Source organism: Ostrea edulis, chromosome 10 (assembly GCF_947568905.1).
Source record: "Ostrea edulis chromosome 10, xbOstEdul1.1, whole genome shotgun sequence".
In the NCBI taxonomy this organism is placed as follows: domain Eukaryota; kingdom Metazoa; phylum Mollusca; class Bivalvia; order Ostreida; family Ostreidae; genus Ostrea; species Ostrea edulis.
Genome location: NC_079173.1, coordinates 33,228,770 through 33,240,368, shown reverse-complemented (window position 1 = coordinate 33,240,368; position 11,599 = coordinate 33,228,770). Strand labels below are relative to the sequence as shown.

General features: G+C 34.8%; 1 protein-coding gene and 1 long non-coding RNA gene across 2 annotated transcripts in view; one reads left to right on the top strand and one right to left on the bottom strand.

Annotated features, from left to right (window-relative positions):
- On the top strand, nucleotides 1–4,471 carry LOC130050735 (uncharacterized). The gene is made up of 2 exons (XR_008798981.1): nucleotides 1–151; nucleotides 3,946–4,471. It is a non-coding gene; the product is annotated as an uncharacterized LOC130050735 (long non-coding RNA).
- The window catches only part of LOC125665840 (cytochrome P450 20A1-like), an 18,449-nt gene continuing 9,427 nt past the window's right edge, over nucleotides 2,578–11,599 (bottom strand). The window contains exons 6-11 of the mRNA XM_048898738.2: nucleotides 9,792–9,867; nucleotides 9,181–9,357; nucleotides 8,524–8,644; nucleotides 7,531–7,642; nucleotides 5,337–5,401; nucleotides 2,578–4,202 (exon numbers count right to left, since the gene is read on the bottom strand). Coding sequence (XP_048754695.2) covers nucleotides 3,953–4,202; nucleotides 5,337–5,401; nucleotides 7,531–7,642; nucleotides 8,524–8,644; nucleotides 9,181–9,357; nucleotides 9,792–9,867 — 801 coding nt within the window. The 3' untranslated portion in view covers nucleotides 2,578–3,952. The remainder of the gene's footprint in view (nucleotides 4,203–5,336; nucleotides 5,402–7,530; nucleotides 7,643–8,523; nucleotides 8,645–9,180; nucleotides 9,358–9,791; nucleotides 9,868–11,599) is intronic.

Sequence of the window (11,599 nt, the reverse complement as noted above, 5' to 3'; positions counted from 1 at the left end):
TGTAGGTGTCACCATGATTCCTAGCATATAGATGGGTGCAAATACGAAACTAAGACACGTGGTCAGTTGCTGAAGAAATTCCGGTGAAAACATGCAGGGTCTAGCAAAAGGTCTGTAGCTGTGAGGGAAGGTGGATGGCCCCATATGAGAGGTAGATTTTTGAGAAGGGCAGATGGGGTTCTTGATTGTGCACAGTGTCTAAATCCCCATGTTTGGTACTGTGATGGTGTGGGGGTGGTGCGGATTAGCCCAAATGAGGGAAAATCAAAGCAAAAAAGGGGAACTTGCTCAGAGCATGTTTTGTGCACCAGCACCAGTATTTATAGATTACATGTAATTTAGGGTCATAATTTATTAACTACACTAATATGAAATACAAGTATTGACATAAAAGGGAAATATGATTTTTCATTAGTCTGTCATAATCTGACGTTGGTGTATACCCCCTATCCACATGTTTCAAAACCAAAGAAACTGTCCCCTGCCACCTGAACATGTACTAACATATTTTACTCAGTTCACAATGGAGACTTGGCCCACTCCATATGAAAATCTGCTTGGAAAAGTCAAATTTATTGTTATTTTGTGCGTTTTTCGCATATACGTGATTTTAAATAGGATTTTTTTCAATGTTCCTTTGAAATAGCATTTTTGGAAAATATGGATTGATTGTTGTAACTAGAATGTAAATTTTTCTTTTTCTGGAGAGTTTCAATTTTAATTTGATATATGTCCTTCTGTGGGTTCTCTGCTCAATAAAGTCACCCATCTTCTTTCGAAAAATGTACTTCCTGCTTTTTCGCAAATTTTTAAAAATGTTTCTATTTTTCCGCAAAGTAATCCAGGCATGATATTTGCGGAATCGTTATATATATTTGCGGAATAGTAAAAAAAATTAAAAAACTAAATAAACAGTGAAACCCACCTGAAATATCGTGTTACATATTGTCTGCAGGTATAGTTACATATTCCGTGCAAAATCAAATGGTTAAATAGGATCTTTAGATCTACATGCATTTGCCCATCTTTCAATTCAGATGCATTATGTTTTGTAATTGTTTTCATGTGAACTGTCGTCCGAGTACACATAATGTAATCGAACTAAATACATGTAGCTAACACCCCCCCCCCCAAAAAAAAAACTAAAATAAATAAATAAAATCAAAATAAAAAATCCGGAACATGGCTTAGATTCTCAAAAATAGGGCACCGCTAGACCAGTACATGATACGCCCGCATACATTATTAACCCAGGAATTTGAACACGTAAGAAAGGATTATCCAGAAAAGGATTTCGTCGGAGTTGCAATTACAATGTATTTTGCATTAAACAAATCTAAGTCCAAGGGCTGTACCTTGAATTGCGGTTACAGGGGGCGTCACGTTATGAGGCAGTGGGAAGCCCTGGTGGGGGTCCAGGGGGCGAATCCCCGGAAGCTCCTGGATTTTATGGGGCTTGAAATATTTCTCCTATTTAGTTATTTGTACTATTTTCTATCATTTTGATAATGTGAAATTAATAAAATGACCCAAATTTTAAGGTTTTTTGTTTTGTTTTTTTTAAAAATTAAGTTCTCCCAATAAAGTAATTCAAGAAATCAAAAACTGTTGTCATTTATTTCTCTGGGAGTGGAAGAAATTATTGCTTCTTTTATCGTTTAGTACATTTTCCGAAACAAGATGGGGGGGGGGGGGGGGGGGGGGCAGCGCCCCCTCTAAATTCCACCAGTGTACCCCCTTCAAAAATAGTAGGACAGCATTTTCCTTGTAATATGCACATCTACACATTGTGATCTTTCTTTGTACTAAGTTTCATTGAAATCCCCAAAGGGTTTAAGAGGAGTTGCAAAGACAAGGTACTTGCATAAAATAACTCTGAGTCAAAGGGCCTTAACTCCTTCAAAAATAGTGCAGCATTCCCCTTGCAATATGCACATCTCCACATTGTGATCTTTCTTTGTACCAAGTTTCATCAAAATTCCCCAAAGGGTTTAGGAGGAGTTGCGAATACAAAGTGAAAGGGACAAACGGATGACAGCAGTATAGCATAATACGCCCGCATTTTTATGCGGGCATATAAAAAATCTCAATTTAAAATTTTATTAAGTTTATTTTAAGAAATCCAGGCCTGTAACCCTTTCATCACTTCCTCGTGAATATAAGGCCTTTTGGATAAAATGGTGCAAGAAAACATATTGAATGCCCTTTGTTCTATTGGCAAGCATGCCAGTTTGTAGGATTGAAGTCCCTCCCGTCCAAATTCATATAAAAACTGTGAAGATTGTTCAAGAGTTATGTTTCACACCCATCCTTCCTTATAACCTCTTCATCTCGCTCGCGCCGGTAAGTGAGAAAGTTTCCCAGTGTACTTGCAGAAGGTCGGTTGTCTCTTCCCAGGTACATTGTATCTGGGTTCTCTTCCACCAATAACAACTGGGCACCACCAGATAAATGAAAAATTGTTGAGTGGTGGAAAACATCAATCAATCAATCTTCATCCCCCCTCCCCAAACTACCACCCCCACACTTTGACCGCTTTATGTGGGTTGGAATGTTGGATCACAAACAACAACAGCATCATGATATGTATCTTTATATAAAAAAAAATGATTATTTACTACTAAGCTTAAAAAAAAAAAAACAATGGATGTACAGAAAATGAATAATTAACATCAGAAAGAAGTGTTTCACTTCCAGAGAATGAGCAGCATTGCACTAAATTGTCTGATACTTTAATCAACAACATCTCTAAATGATGCTATGATTTCTAAGCCTGCCACCATGACATTAGTACAATTCTAAATTGTGTGCAGGGATGACACTTTACAGCAACAATTATTAACATCACTAAGTGACCTTACTGAAATTGACCAGCTTGCAAAGCCAATATAAATATTGTTTATACATGACTATTATGCCCAACAAATTCACAAACATGAAAGATGCTATGTTAATTATCACAAGCTATATTTCGCTTGTGTTAAATCATCAAATGTTACAGGTAGTTACTTTGCATTTCCAATTTATTTTGGATGACTAGATGTATGCTTTGTAAATTTATCACAAGCTATATTTTGCTTGTGTTAAATTATTAAATTTCCAGTTTATTTTGATGACTAGATGTACACTTTGTAAATCATGCTAAATTTCGCTTGTGTTATCAAATGTTACAGACAGTCACTTTGCATTTGCAGTTCATTTTGATGACTAAATATAAAAACTGTGTAATATATCTCCTGGGGACTTCAGGAATAACTGTCCCGTCTTTTAGTTTTGGGTTGGATTATGTGATTGGTGCATGTAGTATTTTCCACATGGAATTCGCAGTTAATTTTAGTACTTTGCAAAACTTATGTAAACTACGACAGGCTCCAATTTCTTCTCATTATATTCAAATGCAATACATCTTTTTAAGAGTTCATTCTCTCTCTTATATCTCTAATTTTCTTGCAGACATACATGTACGTTTGTCCATTGTTACAAAACGTTGTCTACTTTATAGTGGAGGAAATCTGAGTTATTACAAAATGAAATGTACAAGAAACGTATAACAAAGGGTGATGATACACAGTGTGTAATAAAGGGTATGGGCCCGCGTTCACATCTGGGATGCAGAAATCTTTTATCACATGATAAATACGTAATTAAGAAGTATTGTAGATTTTACAACATCAACAGTTGTATGTATTCCAATGATGTTGTGGTTGATATTGATAGTATTTAACAACAATGAACTTTTACAAAAACTTTACAAAGTGCACAAGTTTACATTGAAAATAAAACAAAAGAAATGTAAACATAATTGCCTCCATGGAGTGAAAAGAGCACAAACAACCTTTGGTTTTAAACCTCAAAAAGCAATTGCTAATATACATGTATCGAATCATGCCCACAGTCATTTCTATTCTTTTTGCTTCAAATCAATGAAAAATACAATTATTTTAGATGTGTTTCATCTCTTCTGAATTGTGATCCAGATCTCCTCTGCTGGGGAGGTTACAAAATTGTGAACAGGGGTCACAACCTGACCTTCAACCATTTTCACCTTGAACTTTCTAAGCAAAGCCACCAGTCCAATTGTGACCTCAGCGTAAGCAAATTTGTACCCAGGACAGATTCTCTTGCCAGCGAATCCGAACGGCTGGAAAGCAAGCCCTGGTCTGGACTTTGTGTTTTCTGGACTAAATCGATCTGGATCAAACCTGTGAAGATAGAGACAGCAATTAGAAACTAACATTCACTGATGGAAATATTGACTGGGTTAATACATATTTCTACAGCTGATACAATGTGATTAAATCATGATATTACCTGTTATAAACATTTACCTGGATATCATGCCACAACTTTTCAAAACAGTTCAATCAAACAAGGTGTGTCAATAATAAAAGAAAAAATGAAAATGAAGTGACCTTAAACTTTCCAGATTTAGCTTTTTCAATGTGCAAAAATAAAGAACATTAAAAACCATGTTCTGTATTTTCGCTAAATGATTGCTACCCCTAAAGTATAATTAGTTCAAGAGTCATGAATTCCACAAGTTTGGTAGTAGTCTTCATGGACAGCCATAAATACAGCATTTTGTCACAATGCACCAAACACCAAACTGGAGAGGATGAATTTACTGGACAAAATGTTTCGCAATTATAGTACAAAACTACATGCCTTTTATAGCTATCCAAACCGTAGGTCTTTTCAATACATAAAAATAATGAAGAATACATCTAGACATTGTCACATGACCTGCATTTTCACCATACATACATGTACGTATTTTGGTCCCACCTTGACGCCTGGTAAAGGAGTTATGAATTTCACAATTTTGGTTTAGGGTTTCATGATTTTTATAAACAAATACATAATTATTTACTTTTTCTTCAAGCTGAGCAAGAGTTAAAAATATTTTTAAAGCATTAAATGCGTGATCAGTTTAAGAGTCATAAAGCCTTGCCCTAGCATTAGAACCCTTGACCCAAGGGCCATGAATTTCACAATTCTTGTAGAAACATCCTTCCTCCTACATGTCCCAGACAAAAGAAGAAGCTTTTTAAAGACTACATAATTTTAAAAAAAAAAAGGTTTTGACTCCATTCCTCAGTCCCGGGGATGTACTGACTATGAAATCTATATTTCTAGTTACCCTTATCCAAAAGATTTTCAATACCAAATCTTATGAGAAATAGTCAAGTTGATTATGTTTAAATCTTGACGGATGGCGACAGACAATTACCAAACACATTAGCTCCTGAGGGACTCAGGTGAACTAAAAATCTGTTATTCTTTAAATGTTTGGTGCAAAAAAAAAAATAGAAAAAAAAGAGATACATGAGTCTTACTTGTCTGGAGCTGGGTAGTACTTTTCATTTTTCAGACTAACACCAAGAGCGTGGATCACTGGCGTCTACAGTGACAAATGGAAAATGAATGCCATATGGAAAGGTCAGGCGGTTATAATATCATCCTGTATGCAGATTAGGCATATGTAAAATTCACTTACATAAAAGTATTGGATATAACATTTTACCATATACCCAACAATGTATCGTTCTTTGATACTGTGGATTTCACAGTGTGTGATCCGGTTTTCCGGATCACACACTGTAATTTTCTGATTTCATATTCAGTATCCTCTGAAACTGGTGCCATAACAATAACGTCACAATGCATCAACGCAACGTTATTTGTGGAAAATATTGACCGCGTCACAAACAAAACTGCGTACACAAAATATAATTGTATGGTATGTCTGTGTTTTTGATAATTTGGATTACATTTACTATCTTATAAATGTGGATTTAAAATGCATAAGAGGGTATATAATAAATTTATCATTACTACAGGAACTTGATCCGAATAGTTGGATCACGTCGAGTTGACAGGAACAGATCATATGCAGATTAGGCATATGTAAAATTCACTTACATAAAAGTATCGGATATAACATTGTATTCTTGTGAGAACTCATTACATCGGTAGTGTTTGGTAAATATTTGGATATATTGCGATGACATGTTGGGTACTTCCATTAACACACATTTACTGGCTATGAGGGTAATAACAATCATATACTGTCCCTGATACAGATACTATTTTCCCCAATGATCAGCTGAGGGCATTATTCCAATGTAGCCTGTAAACAGGTATGTTATTCATTCTACAAATTACACGTTTAGAAACAGCTTCTGTATTTGTCCTTGGATGCAGGATCGAGGTTATGAAGATCCCAGAACTGATGTCACAGTATTCGATGGTGGTTAAAACATACAAGTACGTGCCACCACTTACGTAACTACATAGGATGAGGACCCTTAGTAAATCATATCGCATCCTATAAATGATTTTTATGGTGAAATTTGATAAATTGTATATTGTCAGGGGTCGAAATTAGCGAGTACATGTGAAAAATAGCGAGTAAAAATAATGGACACTCGAAAATCTTAGCGAGTGGTGATTTACAAACTATGATCGTATCGTATCCGTTTTATACGGTGATGCGCTATTCGCTTTTCTCAAACTTGCACTCTGAATCATACAAACGCTTACATGAACGACCGATTTCAATAACCGTTTTTATCCGGATTTTTCTTTTATGATTTTTTAAGAAACTCGGAGTCAAACAAATGCTTTAGAGATTGGACATCGCATATCGACATGTGCCACGAGTCCTGTTCACCTATAGGGGTGATTAAATTGAATAATTCCAAGTATGACGTTTTTGTTATTCATTTATCTACAAAAAAATATCGGAATCTATGTTTTACCAAGTCTTCCGGTAGTTATTTTTATCAGAATCATGAGAATGTCATTGTCATATTGAGGTCGGGTTGTAGTGACGACACGGGTGTATTTCTCACCGCGTAGACGATTATCAAAAAAGTCATAGGACTCGTAATCGTGCTGCTTATAAAGCCATGAGTCCTGTATTCGCTTTAAAAAATCACTAGTGACAACCCTGATGTGGCATGAAATTGGAAGACTGGATCTAGACCTGCGGTAAACAAGTCGTGGATTAGACTGTTAGAGGTGCGATAATCAAGAGACCTAGACATTGCACCATATGACTTACGTAACTTAGTGTCTTGTCCAAACGCTGCCTGTTGACCCACTAGGCTCAGTAATGATGGGGAAAATCACTGATTGAAAATATATATATATAAAAAGAGCACTGCTTCATTATTTTCATTTTAGCTTGTAGGTTTTCATTTTAGCCTGTGGATTTTTTACCCACAGGCTAAAATTAGCCTGTGGTAGAAAAAGTTAATTTCGACCCCTGATTGTAATACATTTTGTTTTGAAATATTCAGCATTTTAAAAACGCGATATTTTAGGGTGTTATTTTTACCCAGGTCCTGGTCTCAAAACCTGATGATCACTTGCCAGATCTTTACTGATAAAAATTAATAGCCATTGAAACTACTTACATTCAGAAAATATAGTCATTTTTTCGTGAGATACCGGTAATAGCGATACGAAATAAATCTCTGCTGACACATGCAGCACATTTACTGTTTACAAAGGCAGCTGTCTTACATTTTTGGGAATTTTATGGCCTCCCAGTTCAGAGTCAAAATCCTGAAACCTCGCAGCCCAAGGAGCCACCACAGCGCACCGCATCGTCTCATCAATAACCTGGTTGAAATACCTGGAGTGGTGAATATTAGAATTAAACTTCAAAGTTAATAATACAAATAGTATTGTCAAATAGGTTGAAAATTATAAATCAACAAGGAAGAATTGTTTTAGCACACTAAAACTGATGTCTCCTCTTCCATTTTCCAAAGTTTTTTAAAAACATTTTTAGGGATCATCTTTAAAGTGGAAAATTAAGACTTACGGTACATAACAGTCACCTATATGTATATGAGCTTCAAACAAGGAACAGTGTTGTAACATATGATAGTAAATTAAAACTTGCCAACATACCAAATATCAAAACACAAAAAAAGTTATGATCTGGACAAAAAATAAATGCTCCCAAAATTCTATTATTTGATCTCTGCATAAAAGGTCAGCAAAAAATGGCACATGGCACATTGTCTTATCATTGTATACCCACATACCAAGTATCAAAGGCCTATGTCAAAAGACAAAAAAGTTATGGTCCGGACAACAAAAATACCAAACAATTCTATTATTTGACCTTTTATAAAAGGTCCAGGTCAAAGGTCATCAAAATGGAAAGTGATACTCTATCTTATGGTAAACCAACATACCAAACATCATATACTATATGTAACATTAACACTATATGACTATTTTGGACCCTACCTAGAGTCAGAACCCTGGGGTTATGAAACTCCCAATTTTGGTACATCCCTTTCTGGTTTTCCTAAATTTGTTTTTATACAGTATAATCAAAATTAAAGAAGAAGTTTTACAAATGATAAAGGAAACAATCAGTCTGTAAGTACTGCAATTCATACATGTCCCCTAACGAACCCGAGTCAAGTCGTCTGCGTATTGTTCTGTGTGTACAATCAAACGGCCATTAAAACATTATAATATTGTGGATACCAGTCTTACACTAATTCCGAGGCAGACTGTGGGCTCACGTCTTCATCTCCTACGACTTGTTTGATCTCTTTGTAGACTTTATCCTGTATATCCTGATGCGTTGCCAAAAAGTAGATTGCCCAAGTTAAAACTGTGGATGGAGGATATAAGGTATACAAGTTTTATCGAGAGAAAAAAAAAACACCAAACCAGGGTTCAAATCCTGTTCTGGTTCAATGCACGTCCTGTTAGAACTGGGGGTAAGGGTTCAGTCTACTCACCCTCTACTGTATTATTTGTATATATTTGTAAATATTTTGTATTTATAACCGATGAGCTGTATAGCTTAAGGAAATAAAGAATCAGTATATATTGTGTAGATAATAAAATGAAAATAACTCCCATTCTTGAAATTACTTTATTAATTAAAACCATCTTCTAATTAAAGCGATTAATTATAATATCGCTTTATCATAATATATAATTTTATAAAGCCCCTTTGTTACCAGTAGGATAAGTAGAGTTGATAGATCTTAATTTTTATTTAGTTCTGTCAGTCATCTCTTTAAGGAATCTCTTTAAAGAAATTTGTTCACCCCTGGCAAAATGTGTGCATCTCGAGTTGTCAGGCTTATGGTTATTTCAAACACTGACTATACCCAGTAAAATGAAGAAAAGCCGACTCACGATTTCCCGTGGTGTGAAATCCTCCTATTATGAAAGTGGTCGATTCCGAAAAGATGAGCTCCTCATCAGTGGAGAAGTCTAACAGGGCGTCTATAAACAGATATTCATCCGTGTCTTTCTTCAGTTTCTTGCGGTTAACCACCGTCTTTTTCACCAGCTCTGCCAATTTCTTCTTTGCTGCAAAAAAGAAAATCATGCATTTTGTGAGTTATGCATTTCAAATGAAGCACAACAGGTTTTACTGGCAAGAGTTTAACAATATCACTATCATAAAATCACCAGACCCATAGAATTCAAGCATTTTAAAAACTTATCAAGAACATCAACCATCCTAATTTTTGCCCCTGTACTCCTGGGATCAAATTAAGGGGGGTGGGGGGGTGTTAATATATGATGCCTGTAAATGGTATGAAATTTTTTAAAAATCTTGTTTTAACATAAAAACCAGTGCATAAAATATATAAAGTGTAAATTAACTTTGGTTATCTAAGTAACAACATTGATTTAACCTGCTGCACTCTGTTACAAAATAAACATCTGAGAACCTAACAATAATGAGACATATATAACAGATATGCTGAAAAAATCATTCCTCTAGAGTAACCCCTTACATTCCTCGAAAGCTTCCCATCTCGGACTTCCTTCCCCGAGGTTTTCTGTCACGCTTCTCTCCATCTCCGTGAACATCTTCAAAATAAGATACATTTATGTCCATAAAAGGCCATACGACTTGAGCCTCGGTGAGATTCGACTTGATCTTGGAAATTCTAGAACATCAAACTCTTCTTTTCTGACTCTGATTGTAATGATATAAAGCTTTCTATCACCAATATAACCATTAATCTACATCACTCGTAATGATCTTAACAAGAATGACAATTAACATCACTCCTAATGATCTTAACAAGGATGACAATTAACATCACTCCTAATGATCTTAACAAGGATGACAATTAACATCACTCCTAATGATCTTAACAAGGATGACAATTAACATCACTCCTAATGATCTTAACAAGGATGACAATTAACATCACTCCTAATGATCTTAACAAGGATGACAATTAACATCACTCGTAATGATCTTAACAAGAATGACAATTAACATCACTCCTGATGATCTTAACAAGAATGACAATAAACAATGCAATTAGAATATACTTTCTTTTGAAATCTAAATTTTGAAGTCTAAATACATTTTACCTATAACCAAAAACTACATAAATTGATAAAACACAACGTAAAATCAATGGAGAGATTGTCCAACAAAAGCTTATACTTATGATTCCAACAAAAGCTTATACTTATGATTCCAACAAAAGCTTATACTTTTGATTCCAACAAAAGCTTATACTTATGATTCCAACAAAAGCTTATACTTATGATTTCAACAAAAGCTTATACTTATGATCTGCAATTTAATAGTACATTATGTAAATGATTTTTCTAACAAATTCAGGAATTTGAAACTGACATGGACTTTGCATGTCAGCAAAACATGGTTACAGCGAACAAGCTTATAATGAATTCACGCTTACAGTAAAACACAGTTACAGTGAACACGCTCATAATGAATTCACACTTACAGTAAAACACGGTTACAATGAACATGCTTATAATGAATTCACGCTTACAGTAAAACACAGTTACAGTGAACACGATCATAATGAATTCACACTTACAGTAAAACACAGTTACAGCGAACACGCTCATAATGAATTACAACTTACAGCAAAGTGATTTTCATTCCCTGTACTTTTTAAACATTCTGTATAGAATGAAATTAACTTGCAGATGAAATTTTTGTTATCATTGTGGAAATAGAAGTTCTACAAATTTAACATACAGTGAATTCTGTCCATACCTGGCGCTTTAACTGAGCTGGTCTGTCCGATCGCCTTCAATACCTCATCCGATGTAAGAGGAGGGTGCATAAAAACAGGTACAGATACCCATAACAAGGATGCATATGTATTTTTATCAGAATTAAAAAAAAAAAACCCCACACAATTTCAAAGAATCAAACCAAAAAATTGCATATACTATAGAATTTATTTATTTCATGAGTGTTCTATAATTTAATACTTTAAATCAAAATTGGTATTTTGTCAGAATAGATTTTGGGTGACTTTGTATTGATTCAATAAATAGCGCTCACAGGGAAATCTGTAGACATATTTGATTTCACAGGGAAAAGAATTCGTTGTTATTGTAGCAAACGCAATTCCAGATATATAAACTTTTGTGATCACTTAAAAATTACATACTGTAACGATACACAGGCCATTTATATATCATTTGTTCGATGAATTGTGCTGTTGTCAACATCTATTCACGAACCAATCATTACTCTGTGATCTGTGTCATTAAATTGTTCTACTCAAGCCATTAGAATGTTTAAAGCATTTTTCTTGCATTC